The sequence below is a fragment of the Oryzias latipes genome, chromosome 21 (genome assembly GCF_053564925.1).
Source record: "Oryzias latipes strain Hd-rR chromosome 21, Olatipes_Hd-rR_3.1".
Lineage (NCBI taxonomy): Eukaryota > Metazoa > Chordata > Actinopteri > Beloniformes > Adrianichthyidae > Oryzias > Oryzias latipes.
In genome coordinates, this window is record NC_136257.1 from 12,549,385 (window position 1) to 12,564,454 (window position 15,070).

Below are 15,070 nucleotides of genomic sequence, written 5' to 3' on the forward strand. Positions count from 1 at the left end.
TTCCTTTGCTTTAAACAGATGAGAAGAAGAGAAGCAACATTACCTTGAGGACAGCTGCGATAACGAACATGGGCTGGTGTTTGATCTCTGGGTTGTCCGTCCCATTGTCCAGTCTGTCTCTGAGCTCCCGGCAGGCTTTAGCCCCGGCCGACCGCCTGAAGACGCCTTTGGTGTAAGGTCCTTCCAGATACAGAAACACCAACATGTCCTGGATAAGACAAAGAACAAAGTCACCTTTTGATGAAACTCTCCAAAGGAAGGAAGGTTACATTTAATTACATCCTAGAATCTATAATACCATAAATACTAATCAGTGGGGATTTTAGATTCACAGAAAAACAACAAACTGAGCTCTGCTTTCCTGTGCTTTCTCACATTTACCCACAAACCATCCTGTGTTCCATCAAAGTGAAGACCTGACCTCTCCCTGACCTGCGTGACCTCCTCTCAGCTCACCATGACAGGCTTGGGCAGGCCGTGATCTGCAGAGCAAACGGAGCTCAGGGGGCGTCCGAACAGCCGTCCCTGAGCGGCGCTGAAGGTCGGAGACAGAGGCAAGCCGTCCAGCTGCGAGCTGGAACCTCTCCAGAAGGGCCAGTTTATGAGAGACCTCTTCCTCTTAAAAGTCTTGTGCTGACCGGGCTCTGCGGGCGAAATGAAGAAGTTCATGACACTCTGCAACAGTGTGCACAAAAAAAAAAAGATTGTTGAGATCTAAACCTGCAGCTCTTTTTAGAAAGTGAATGGCAGTGGGTCTCATCACACGTGCCCTTCAGGATGTAAAAGGTAGAAGTCCCTTTTTACCTACATTTTTGCACTCTCTGCAGGACATCATGATCAAAGACCAGATGCAAATCCTGCATACAGTCTTCCTTGTGGCTTAACAGAAAAAAAAAACATCACAATGATGTCATCTTGTTTGAGCTCTGAAATGCTCAAAAGTTTACCTCACAACCCCTCCCTGCTAATAGAAAACAATAAAAACATGAACAGAAATGTCTCTGAGTCAGATCTGTTAATGTTATACAAAACCCAGAGGAAGTAGGAGACAGAGAAAGCCTGTGTTCTTAGGACAGAGGAAGTGGCCGCTTCTCACTTTTTCTGTGTTTGCATCTGTGGTGCCGAGCTGGCATTTTCTATTTGCATGGTCGAACTATGTTTGAGGTGAGATGGCATTGTTCATTCGCCACAGCCCTTAACCCTGTAAAGCCCACAACAGCAAAAAATTGATAAAAAAGTCTTCTTTTTTTTTTTAGCCTTTTTGTTAGATAAAATCTACCACAAATTGCAATACATTTTCTTTTTATGAGAAACATGGGTTTGATTGTTTTATAAAAAATGAATTATCAACAAATCTAGTATTCTTTCAATAAAGCAAGTAGACATTAAAAAAAAGAAAGAATACAAATAGATGAGTTATTCTCACCAGAAAGTTTGAAAACTTTTCTTGCCAAAAGGGTTTTCGAGATTTCATGATAGCAGCTATTTTGAAATAAGCAGGAAAAGCAAAAAGGCCTCTCTACCACCCCTAGTGGAATGATGATGAACCACAGGGCAGAAAACGTAATAAAGTTCTATACAATGAGGTTTTTTTTAGGAAAAATTGGATCATACTAACGTGTTAGGGGTCTCAAAAATGTGTGTATGGAATTTTATGCCAATGGTTCAATAGGGTTAAATGTCTGCTATGACAAAGGCTGTAAAAATACCAACACAATGTTGTGACAATGCTGGTTTTAAAAGGTCAGATTTTTAGACTTCGAAAGTTCATTTTAATATCAAAAGACAAAAAATACTAAATAAATGTAGACAATGAGGTTTAATGACATTAAAGCTAACATAACAAACTATAGACTAGCTAAGGCTTATGGCAGAATCCAAAAGCTGACATAACACAAGACTGATGGCTGACAAGCTAAAAAGACCAAGAGACGGTTTGTGAGTAGCTGATATTATCTCTAGAATGTTGACATAAAATAGAAGTGCTGCATTTAAAAAAGGCACCAACGTACACAAACCCAAATTGAGCACCTGAGCTGAAAGTATGCAGAGAATTTCGTTCTTGACGAACCCATTTCATTTTTGCGCGCCTGTTTGTCGGTGGATTTGTGTATTCTTTCACACTCGGGGCCTGGTGGCGGTGCGTCACTTGTCATTCGTTTGAGCAGTCCCACTGAGTCTGTCTGGGTTGTGTAACAGCCTGTCTGCAGACTCTGGGCACTGACGTAAAAGCTGCGCACCTATGTATACTGTAAGTGGCCATTCATTATGAATCTTTAGCAAACACTGTCAGCACAGTCATCTGCTGGGTTCTGTTAGGAGTACTTTTAAGCAAGTATTGATGGATAGATGAAAGTACTAAATATACAAACTGTCAGTGCATCCAAAGGATTATAACCAAATATAAACCTTCAATTTCAATAAATACTTTAAAAAGTCCTAAAAGTCCAATAAGAAACTGCCATCATTAACACAATAACATTTATACCAATAAATGCTTTGGCTTTAATACTGACAGACTAGCAAACTTAAAATTCTTTAAGTGGGTGGAGGATCCTGCGGCAAAAAAATGTCCTTCAAAATAAATGGCATACCTCAGCTGAAGTTCACTATTCAACAATGTGCGTTGGCGCCATGCCCAAATACATTTTGAGGGAAAGTTTACCAGCAAAGAGAATTATGGGTTTCCTCTGTCACTTGACTTTGTGGAGCAATAGGAAAAGCAGGACCTTCTTTTAAATCAGATCTTACATCTGTGCAGCTTTGATTGTTTTAGAAAGAGAGAATGAGGAAGAACAGACAGAGGACCTGGAAAATCAGTCATTTCTGTTAATGCTCCACTAGACTGTTAAGCCAGTCAAGGTTCTTGTTTTATTGAAACAACAGAAAGCAAGATTTTTTTTTTTGGTCCTTTTTTTTGAAAGATTATTGATACCTCAGTCACATGCACCAATACGGGGTGTTTATCTGTCCGGGTGCTGTGGGGTTTTGGGGTGTCTTGGCCCATAGATGGTTGTAGAGAGGTGCAACCAAATCTTATTGTGTATTGTGAAGTATTTGTAAGGATTCATAAGTAGGGAGTTATCAGTGGAGTCATTAGTGAGGTGTGTGCACTGGCTGTTGGTGCCTGTAGGATCCCCACAAAACTACAACTTGTTTGTCTAATTTCCTAATTTTGCGAAGAGTGAAGGCTTTGGAGGTTTAAAAAAAAAAGAAAATCCATACAACTTGCCTGTATCTCCCCTACTTCACTCTTATACTATCTTTGCATGTTGTATAATTGTTTGCTGTCACCCGTGGCATGCCCGTAGTAAATAATGTGTATGAACATTTTTGCTCTACAGACTCACCTGGCGGTTTATGACTTTGATATTTCCTGCAGGACACCTACATGCCCCCCAACAGGTTTGCCCATTTATCACCTGTAGACCACCCATATAAACCAGTAAGGACAGTTGTGACTTAAGGCATTACATGTTAAGGTATAGAAATTTGTGGAAAAACTCAATGATGCAGGTTGTCTCTTTCTCAAATTCTATTTGCAAATGTAAACCCAACACAGAAATCTCATTTGTTGTTTCTTAAGGGACCACTGGAGGATGGTTTCAGAAGGGAACTTCCATGTTAAAAAAAAGTTACACCACATTAATTTATTAACAGCCTGGTTACAAAAACCTGTTCAATGTTTATTACTTTTTTCTATTTAAGCCCATGTTTTGATTGTTGTTGAGCTGAACGGGTCAAACTCATATTCATCTGCCCCAGAATCTAAAAGGTGCTCTAAATGGGAGCACCTGCAAGGCAAAAAAAGAAGATCTCTATTGTGTTTTTGTTTAAATTTGGCAAAAACAATCCAAAACGTAAAAGAATGGAGATATTGAGAAAATGAAAGAGAATAGGTTCAAATGAGAACACAACTGTGTTTGTATTTGCTTTTAACAGTTAAGAAAAGAATGTGTCTGTAACTGCATCCTGTTCAGTTGAGGTCAAGGACCTTGCTCAAGGAGTGATCCATTGATCCATTCCAGTTAAAACCTGCCAGTCCAGGAACTGAACTAGTCTGTAGCCAATACTTTTTCACTAGCGGTGTGTATTGGCAAGAGTCCGGCGATACAATATATATCGCGATATGCATCTCACGATAAGATACATGTCGCGAGACATCCCAAAACTGTACCTGAACAATTTTTTTAATAAGTAAAAACAGTCTCATGACTGAAGATTTAGCACTTAACACAAGCTGGTTCTCCAGCCAACTAACGGTCAGAGGTTTAAGTGGCAAACAAGAGTCAGATGCTGAAGGATGTTTATGAATAATTAAAACATATTGTCTTGAAACCATATTCAATCGATACAAGTATCGCCAAATGGATTTTTCCCTATACCCCTATTCCCCACTATTCCCCTGCAGGTGTTTGTGCAGGTAGAAATTAGCATTTTTAGACAGATTTTAAATATTGGTGTGTTCTTAAATCTGAGTATATTTTGTTATTCTGGGTGTTCCTGCTTTAAAAGGACACCATCAGTGTCATTTGAGCTAAACTGGTCCACGCCGGCTCTGTCTCACAATTGATTTTCCTCTGAATCTTCCATTAAATGTCAACTTTTCTCTGAGCTGGAGACACAAGGACAAGACAGGGCAGGCTACCCCAGCAACAAGGAAAGGCTTGCTGGTCTTCAAAATGAAACAGAACTGGTTTTAAATCCGAGATTGCAATCTCTAAAAAGATATTTAATCAACAACCAAGTAAAACAAGCTTTAACTGTAGCATTAAAAGAATACAAAAAATGTCCTTCTGCAAGCCTCAACTTGTACACTTCAGTCTTATCTGCATCACATCGGTTATTTAATCTCAACCACGATCAGAGTGATTACATGAACTATCCTGCAAATTAATTTGGAATAACTGTGAGGCTTGGTGCCTCTTAGGTCTAGTTTTCATTGATTGTGTCTCATTCAATGGGCACTGCACACCTGGTCCAAGCTGTTGCTGTTTGGGCTCATACCCCAATCTATTAAAGTTCATGGTTTTTGAGTCTTCTTTGTGTGTCATAGTGTTTTTTTATGTCAAGTTAAATCATTACAATTTACGTTTTTGCCACAAGTGTCATGTGTTTGGGTCCCCCACCAAAACCACCACTCCTGTCGTTAACACATCAGTGATGGACACAGTAGGTTTGTAATTCAGGTTCAGTGTGATCTCACACATGTCAATTACAGCTATAAAAGAGTCTGTAGGAAAACAAGACCTTCAGGAAAAACTCAACTCTGACTTTCATCTTTGCTCCAGAAGACAAACCTCCTCTGAAGTCAGAAGGTTCATTACAAGCACATGGAGGTTGAGTCAGTATTTGGAATCTGAAACATTCAGGTTTTTAACCAAAATAATCCGCTAATGAGGAATTTTTGCAGCCACCAACTCAGCATGCAGCTCAGTCTGGTTAAAAAATCAAACCAAGAGAAGGGCATCCACCAAAGATTTCTGCTCTATATCCCATTATATGCTACATCCCACCAAAAAATGAATTTGATCTTTAAGGTTAAGTGAACTTGCACAAAGCAGCTCAAGTGGGCAGAAAAACAACACAACAATTACACAAGATTTTCAAAACAAAACAGGAGTGCTTATAACTTTTAAAACATCCACAAAACCGAAATGTCTTTATTTAAAGTGTGGAAAACCCACAGATAAACCAGAAAGTCTCACATGCCAGTATGACGAGAAATGATGACAAACTAAAAACTAGTCGGGACATGACAGGTAATCATGAAACTTGGCAACGCAATCTAAGAGGCTCAATATTGTAAACATTTCAAGTGATTCAGCTGACGATATTAGGACACCAGCATTGTTTATTTCTTCAGATGACACATGAAATCCATTTAGATAAATCTGAATTAAGTGTTTATGAGCGACGCCACAGAGGATGATGGCATCCTGGAAGTTGTCTCACAGATTCAGTCATTTTGTGGTTTGTGGGGAGATTTGAAGACACCAGAGGATCTCAGTGGTGTCTCATTCCTTAGAAAAACATTTGCCCCTTTGGTTAAAGGGAAAGGGAAGGGGTAGAATTTGATGGCTTTCATTGGTTGGAGGGGGGGGGGGGTGTAATACGAACGACAGAAAAACAGTTACACAATCACATTAGTTGTAAAATAAATATGCAACACATAAAGCCCTGCAAGGGATGAAGAGCATTTTTGAGGATTTCAAGATTTTCAAAATGTAAATAGATTAATGACTTCAAACAAAGTCACTAAAAAACATAAAGCGGGGCTTCTTTATGGCTACAGACACAGATTTGTTAGCTTTGGAGCTGGGTGTGACTAATTAGCCCTCCGTGGCTGCGAGGTTGGTATGGATCCATTACGTAAGAGTGTTTTGCTTGAAGCAAAGGAATCTGAGGAAAAGTTTGTGGTTGGCAAACTGGAGCCTCTATGACTGCAAAACACCCTTTTCCCCCCACAACTTGTTTTGCTCTAAACCTCATGTCATCCTTTTTCCATCCCCAGCTCTACATCCACAGTTTGTCCACTGTCATCTCCACCTCCTCCCTCTCAATCTACTCCACTTTTTCCATCCGATCTGCTTCCGAGCTCCTCTTTTCGGTTTCTTCCATCGCAAATTCCTCTCGCACTATCAGTCGACTGTGGTTGTTTCTTTTTCCTTCACCTCTTCTGGCCTCCACTTACTCAATAGCTGTGTCATCGCTTTTCACTTTCCATCTTCCTATTCTTGCGTTCATGCATGTCTTCTGGGGGTTCTTCCTCTTTGTCTGTCTACCCTTTCTCTTGTTTTGGTACAGCTTCTGCTTTGACCCTTGTTCTAACCCCTTTTCCGCCACATTCTCCTTTCCCACCATTCTCCTTTTCTTTTCAGCCGCTTCTCCCAGAAAACTAAAAGATGAGTCCAGGTCTTCAACGATCAGGTATGAGCGAAAACAGGAACAGTTTATGTAACCGGGACATTTTCTGGGAAGTACTCTCTGTACTGCATTGACAGTTCTTATTTCTCCCTGCGGTTTCATACAATATTAGATTTATAGATGGATTCTTGAAATCGAGGAAGTGTAATATTAGAGACCTCCACTGTCTTTTTAAAGAGGGAAAAAGCCACATGCAGTATTCATAGTTGGTGTTGCAGCTATAAGCTCACTTCTCCTGCCAACCAGAAAACACTTAAGCACCTGCAGTTCCGGGTATGAGCGCACACAAAAAGCACACCTGCACTTTTTCTGACTGTCTGTGAAAACATGCTAACCTAATATACACTGCTGTACATTTATATATGTGAGTATGACGAAGCTGGTGCCTGACGTAAAGGATGTCAAGATGGAGTTCATTCAACCCTGGCTGGATGTGGGACTTCCAAAGCAGCTGACAGGTTTTAGCCGTCCACCCAGAACGCAGAGGCCTAAACTCAGATCTAGGAGAGGTTTTAGGAGACGGACTATCGGTCGGCCGCAAAAACATTTCTGGCTTCTTTTCTTTCTTTTCTTTTCCTGAATCTTACAGACAAGCCTTCTGTTTTCGAATGCTGAGATCCCAGGAGTGGGCCAGTCGATGACCCCTCCGAGGTTGTCAAAATGCCCTCAGTAGCAAAGTTCTGGGGGTAGATGAGGTCTGCTATGATAGCCTCAAGTCTCTAAAGTCTTGTGGAGCAACAGACCATGAGACCATGCTTGAGGGTTTCCTCGTTCAGTCCGCCTGTTTTTTGGGGATTTGGAGAAAGCGTGTTCTTTGTTCTGTTGGAGTTGCTCTGGGAATATGAGGTCTGAGCCCCTTACTAGGGGGCTCCAGGACCCCATAGTCTTTGTACAACCAATGCAGGAGTTTGGTTCATTTCGCTGGCAGTAAGTCAAGCCCATTCCCAGTTCATGTTGGACTCCAGCAGTAATGCTCTTTCTCACCAGTTCTGTTCATGATCTTTATGGACAGAATTTCTAGGCTCAGCCAAAGACCAGAGGGGGTCTGGTTTGAGGATTTCAGAATTTCCTCTCTACTTTTTACACATGATGTTCTGTTGGCTTCATCAAACCATCAGTGTGTACAGAAGCAGTTGGAATGAGAACCAGAACTTCCAAGTTGAAGGTCTCACAGGTTCTCGACCTGACTAAAGGGGGTTTGGCACTCTCCAGGAAGGTGGAGAGCTCCTGCCTTAGGTGGGGGAGTTTATGTATCTTTAGGGTTTTGTTGACAAATGAGGGAAGGATGGAAGGTGAGATGAACAGGTGGTTAAAGTGGCTAAAGTGCCACAGTTGCCGTACATCCACTGCAAACTATTTGATACTAAAGATTTAAAACCTTGTTTTTAGAGATTTAAGATATTTGACGAGGTTTTCAATCGTCTTAACTTAGCTTTTCTCAAAACCAGCAGTCAAGATTTTTTTGCCTCATTAAGAGCTAGGATATTAGTTCTTAAAGAAATTATAACTTAAATGAGTCTAAATCGTTTTACTTCACACTCTTGACAACAGAAAAACTTGATTTAGGACTAAAATAAACTCAAATGACACTGTAATTTTTGGTTCAATTTTAAGCCTGTTTTTTATTTAAGTTAAAAAAATCTAATCAAAGTTAGATGGGGATTCATTGTTATTATTGTGGGGAAAAAAACGTACATCTGTTGAATAAGTGCTAGTTTTAAATTTTATGAGAATTTATTAAAAGATTCGTACAAATATAGTATTCTCATTTTGTTCTAAAAATTAGTCATTTCCACTTATTACACTAGTTTATGGTCACTGCAATCAAAATAAACTTCATCTTTATCTCCGTACAAACCCAAACAATACAAACCATTTGCAATAATTAAGCAAAAAATACTTATCATTGGGCTGTATAACAATGAGTTTGAAGTCATTTTAAATAACAGTTAACTTTTTATTTTATTTTTCTTTTCTTGGATGCTTGTGTGGATCTCCTTGTTTCTAGTTTTTCATTTTGTATTATTAGATTTCTTGTTAAATAAAAATGACTGCATAGATACATCATTTTACAGCCTTCTGGTGATTTTTTCTTAAGATTAAGCTTCTTTAGGCTGCTTCTTTATGCAGTCCGTTAAGGTATCACAATGAAGAAGAAGCCGTTCATTCTATGTCCCCACCTTCATCATGGGCTTTGGTTCATAAGTGTAAGGAGAAGATCCCAGATACAAGCGGATGGAATGAGTTTCCCCTGCTGGGTGCTCCCTTACAGATGGGGTGAGGAGCTCGGAGCAAAGCTGCTCCTCCTCCATATCGAGAGAGGCAATCTCTATTGAGACTGCGCTGAGTTGAAATGGAAATAAAAACAAATACAGGCTTAATGCCTGACGCTTGTGTTCATATTTTAAGTAGTCATAGTTTGAGGAGATTACCTATTTTTAATCTCAATAATGTACAAACAGCCAAGGGGAGATTTAGTGTGTTTGTAGTGGAGTAACAGAGGGGGAATATTTCAAACTAGGTATGAATATCAAGACCTTTACACTCCTAAAGTCAGACTGAAATACGCTCCGTAAATATTCACAAACATGTTTTCCTTTGTGTGAGGTCTGTGCACAAAGGTTGAGGTTATCCAAACTGATATGAGTTTCTCAATTTCACACTTGATTCGACAGATGTGTCTGCTTTTGATTGGTTCAAAAAAGGCCTGAAAAAGGGACAATTAAGTGTCAAACTTGCATGGGCTTTGTTATCTATCAGGCCTCTATATCAGTGTTTTTCAACCTTTTTTGAGCCACGGCACACTTTAACCTTGACAAAAATCATAAAACTTAAGTTACATACAAACTGTATGTTCGTTGTGGTTTCAAGACGTGTAACAAGGACGACTCATTGTACGCTGAGGCGCTGTCCCGTCCCTTTAAGCCAACGCATCATGGGAGATGTAGTGTTAAAACTGCCAGAAAACGGCAGAAAGACTCGCGTCTCTGAGCTTCATGGTTTTGTTCACTTGTTCCACGGTCTGATACCGGATTCTGTGGAAAGCTACACCGCTAAAGACGAGCTTTAGCTGGTGTTTTTGTTGGAACTGAGTGAGTTATGAGCTAAATTGGAACAAGAAAGTGAATACTTTAAACACTTCTGATTGGTCAGACTGATGACATGTGATTAAGCCTTCAAGAAGCTGCGGAACTTTTCAGATAACAGTTATAGCTGCAGCTAAATCGCGTTACCGTCATTCTTATAAAAATGTCTTTAATAGAATCAAATAAACACAAAGAAAAAAGTATTTCATGATCTTTCATATTCCTAACTACTCAGTGTTTTATCAGGACCTGTTTGGATGAACAAAGAGCTGATTTCCTGGAGATGGGAATTTTTTTTAGATCAATTAATGAGGGCAATTTTCCACGGCACACTTGACCATGTCCCACGGCACACTAGTGTGCCGCGGCGCACTGGTTGAAAAACACTGCTCTATACATACAGCACAGACGGTTTCACACATCAATCACTTTCCCTTGAGTTTTGCTCCAAAGGTTTTTTCTTAGGCAGAAACTGACATTACTTTCCTTTCAGAGGATTTTTATTTTGCTGCCCCGAGAAGGCTGCACACTGAAGCGGCTCTGGTCTTTAAATGTAACCTACCTAAAAGCTCCTGAGGTGACAGGAGGACTTTGTTGGGTTTGAGGATGAACTGACACTGGGTGTCTGGAGGGAGACACTGATCCAGCAGCAGAACTCCAGGGCAGTCGGTTGGACTCATCGGGTCCCGTCCTATTCGTCCTGGACAGCTCCCGCCGTCCCGAATGTGGCTCATCTTGATGCAGAAGGGAAACTCGTGGCCTAGAAGGAAAGGTCAGGGTCCAGAGGTTAAGGGTGGAGGGTCTGGTATGCGCAGAGTGTGTGCTTCTGACAAGGAGCCAAAGCACAAATGTGGTGGAAAACAGGGAAGTGCTGGCACCGAGTGACAATAAATCCCAAATACTGAGTGGGGATTTGGGGAATTAGGTCTGAATTACAGAATAAAAAGATTAAGCTTGAAGGTTTCAAGGAAATACCACTCTGACTAAAAACAAATGGAAATGTTTCCAGATGTTTGAAGAGAATTTAAACCCCTTCTATTCAAATATTCACTAAAGGAATGCCTCAAAATCCCTTTTATCTACAGTTAAGGACAGTTTTCATAAATAAAAAAATAAAAAAAACTCCTTTATAAAACAGACTTAAGTAACACTCACCGATAAGGGGATACGGAGGGTCGTCTTTACTGGAGTTCACCCACAACCGGAGGTCTTTGATGCAACTCTAGAGGGACAAAGAGGAAACAAACCAACTTGAAATCAAAAATCTTTGTTTCTTTTTACCTGAAAACCTCCCACTGCGCAGCACTTTAATGAGCTAATCTAATAAAAATCCTGTTTTTGGTGACTTAAACATGTTCTTGAGGCATTTTTCTGATAAGAAAAAGAAAATTCAGCTGAAAATTGTATTTCTGAGTATTTCTTTATTCAAAACCATTGTGAAGCAGGAGCAGATGAAAACAATGCTGTTTGAAATGGATTGTTTTTGTGACGTAGAAAAAATGCCCGTGGTCTCGCCCACAACTTAGAAGTGAGTTTCTAATAAACCCCTGTCGCTCTGCAGAAGCTATGCCAAAAAACAACGTTCTTTTATTTAGGTTAAAAATGGCATAATTATGGGAAGACTTAAAAATAGATCAGGAGGAGGTCTTTCAACAAGTTCTGGTTCAATCTTTTTGGTTTTCCCAATAACGTCCAGATAACAGAAGTTGAGCTTACAGAGATGCCGAACTGCTGCAGGGACATGCGAATCACGTCAGTGGTGGTGTCTGTGTTGTTGACTGCAAGCGTCTTCGCCTGGTTGAAGCAAATTGAGAAAAATAGGTTAGTTTTATTTAGACTAAAAGTTTTTGCTTTTAATAAATTGATATTTTAGGATTTAAAAAAAAAGAGGCAATGACAAAGAAGATCATACGTAAGCACAGTTTCCTATGTCCTTGGCAAAGATCTTCAGCGGAACGGTCTTTGGGTCATCCTTCTCTTTTCCCTCACTGATTCGACTGTTTTTGAGGAGGAAGAACAGAGGAAGGTGAGACTTCAGATGCGACTAAAATCAATGAATGTTTTCCAACATTCTGACTTGGCTGCATTTAAAGTTAAGCTACAAACTTACATATTTTCCTATATGTTCAATGAACTCAAACTGTTATTGATCCAGCTTGTAGATCATTCCTTAAGGTGGCAGGGGAAAATTCCTTACCCGTTGATGAGCGCCAGCCATTTATCCTTTAGCTCTTCAGAGCTGAAAAAATGACAGAAAAATATTACTCAAAAATAATAATTAGATGTTTTGCTTATTTGTGCCACAGAGTACAACCACAAAATGCTTGGAGCCTGGATTCCTGATGGATTTCAGGCAGGTGCAGAACGCCGCATGGCATGCCTGATAGCATTTGTTTGTGCTGCATGTTGGAGCCTGCTGTACATATGTGGTTGTCTCCTCTGGTTTTCCTGAGGTTCAGTTGATCTGCTTTAACAACTGCCATAGCCCTGAAGCGCTGAAGATTGGTTTTGGCTGAATGTTCGGGCAGTGATTCCCCTTCCTGATGAGAACATTTTGTACTCTTTCAGGACTGGATCCACTCAAACACTCGAGTCAGGAGTTTCATGTTTTGGAGAGGAAAGCAGGGTTTGTGGATGCGCCGAACGATGTTACAGTCAGGCATGAAATTATCTACAACCCTGGCAAATTTAAAATGTCTTTTTCTGTCTGTTAAGAATGTAAATAAAATATTTTTCCCATAATCATAATTCTTGCACATCATTTTATTACCTTCTGGAAGGCGCCTGTGTCAATACACATTTAGAAAAAAAAACTTGTTTTTATGACCTTAAGTCATAAAAGTGACTTGAAGCCAAAAGGGATTTGAATGATGTCAGAATTAACAGTATATATAAAAGCCTCAACTGAGAATACACACCTGAACGTGGCCACATAGTTGCACGTGGGCCAGCCCATGACAAAGCTCCGGTCCGGGTTGGTGCTGCCCTCACACACCTCCTCCATGCAGTTAGCGGTCCACATCTCACACACTCTCACCTGGGACTTCACTTTAAAGTGAGTCGGGGACCTGGACAAACATAAAATCAATCAACAGAAATCATGTTTGTCCAATTCTAAACACTGGAAGAGGGCATCAGTGTCAAATTACCATATCACAATTTTTTTTTCAAAGAATTAAGATTAACATTAAGATTAAGACCAACTTTATTAATCCCCGTTGGGAAATTCAATTATGTTTAGTTCAAAGATTTGTTCTCAACTGGTGAAATTAACAAAACTTGAACTTCCATTGATAGCAATAGAAATTTGTACATTAAACCTGTAAAGCCCACTACATCAAAGAAATTAGAGAAAATTCTATTTGTTTGGAATCAAGATGATTTTTAAATCCTTTAATGAAATCCACTAAGAGAATGAGGGAAAATGTTTTTTGATAATATACATATAGCATCAACTATGCTACACTGACAAAAGGAATTTCCCCATCGTGGGATTAATAAAGTCCTCTATGCTATTCTATTCCAATCGGATGATTTGGTATGTTTTTGTTCACAACAATGTTAGTTTAAGATGCTAAAATGTTGACAGAAGTCTTCAGGAAAAAACACCTTATTTACTCAATGTCTCCAATTTGATCCAGACATTTTAACGTGATGTAACTTTATTATAAAGAATTAATCATCAACAAATGTTGAATTCTGTTGCAGCAAGATGTCACTAAAAAACAACAATATATTAGTTATTCTTACAACAAAATTATGAAATTTAGCTCAACTTTCCCACAAAAAGTGTTTTTGAGATTTCGTGGAAGCAGCCATTTTGAAATGAGCAGGAAAAGCCCTCCACTGCCAGGGTAGAAAACATGGAGCAAGTTATAAACAAAGGATTTTGAAGGAAAATTTGCATCATGCCAATGAGCATTTCTGAGAGGGGTTTCGGAAATGTGAGTAACAAATACCAAAGCAATAGTTTCAGGGATAAAACTTACAGAAAAGATGAGTTTTGTCTAAAAAAAAATCCAGCAAATGTATTTCAATACAATTGATTCAAACATTAAAAATAATAATAATAATAGTTTTCCTTTAAGCCTAACCCAACTTCACTTAGATTTAACTGAACTATGCTTTTCTGTGATTGTAAGTGAACCATAAAAGCTAAAGGTAAGGCACCACTTTCCCCAAAAATATCATGAATTTTATCTTTAGATCTGTGACGAATGCAATAAAATCTTCTGAGTTATCAAAAAGCTCTTTGTTTGACCTTTTCAGTCTGAGTGCATGCAGGTGAGCATGAACAGGCTTTAACAGGGTTTCCTCTGAACCATGGCTTAACAAAAAGCCATCAGAGAGCACAAAAACTGTTGGATTTTTATAAATGCAATTGTTTTTTTTTTATTGAAGGAGTTCCTCAGAGAAAACATCTAAAGCCTTTAAATTGTTGAATTTATTAAGTGCAATTTTACATGCATGTGCAACCCTCTGTTATTGTTTTCAATGAAATCTACAGTTTGCTTTGCTGAACACGTGAAAAAGTTGTGTTAATGCGGATAAAAGGGACGCTCCAATGGAATAACCGTAAACTCTGAGTTTGTGCAGTCAAGAATTCAACACCTTTTAAGTAGAAACTACAGGAAACAGGCATTTCAAGCACAATTTGAAGACAGAACAACAAACATCACTAATTCTGTGAGAATGTCTGCTCTTGAGCTGGATTGTTTATGCCAAACGGTTTGTGGAGCAGAAGCTCTGGTGCCCGGTGGCATTTGTTTTCCTCTGACCATGAACCAGCGTAGGGCTAAGTCAATAGAGAGATTTTTGTTTTGCTGCAAAATCGGGGCCATCTGAACACAGACATAGTCAGAGTTCATTTGCTACGACATCTCTAATTATAGAGGCACTAGATCCAGTTGTGCATATTTGGCACACAAACACACGCTCCCTCTCTGCTATTATATGGACATAAAAACAAACACACATATACATCACTGGATGGCTTTTTTTTCTCCCCGTGTCCTTTCCAAATTCACATTCCTCCAACTCACTCTGCTCAGCCACAA

The 15,070-nt window shown here is 39.5% G+C and overlaps 1 protein-coding gene across 1 annotated transcript in view; it reads right to left on the minus strand.

The window, feature by feature from the left end:
- arhgap20 (Rho GTPase activating protein 20) overlaps positions 1–15,070 on the minus strand; it is a 49,556-nt gene that overhangs the window by 19,714 nt on the left and 14,772 nt on the right. The window contains exons 4-11 of the mRNA XM_004081593.5: positions 12,932–13,081; positions 12,211–12,252; positions 11,926–12,010; positions 11,730–11,807; positions 11,169–11,235; positions 10,576–10,773; positions 457–644; positions 44–208 (exon numbers count right to left, since the gene is read on the minus strand). Of these exons, the coding sequence (XP_004081641.1) occupies positions 44–208; positions 457–644; positions 10,576–10,773; positions 11,169–11,235; positions 11,730–11,807; positions 11,926–12,010; positions 12,211–12,252; positions 12,932–13,081 (973 nt within the window). The remainder of the gene's footprint in view (positions 1–43; positions 209–456; positions 645–10,575; positions 10,774–11,168; positions 11,236–11,729; positions 11,808–11,925; positions 12,011–12,210; positions 12,253–12,931; positions 13,082–15,070) is intronic.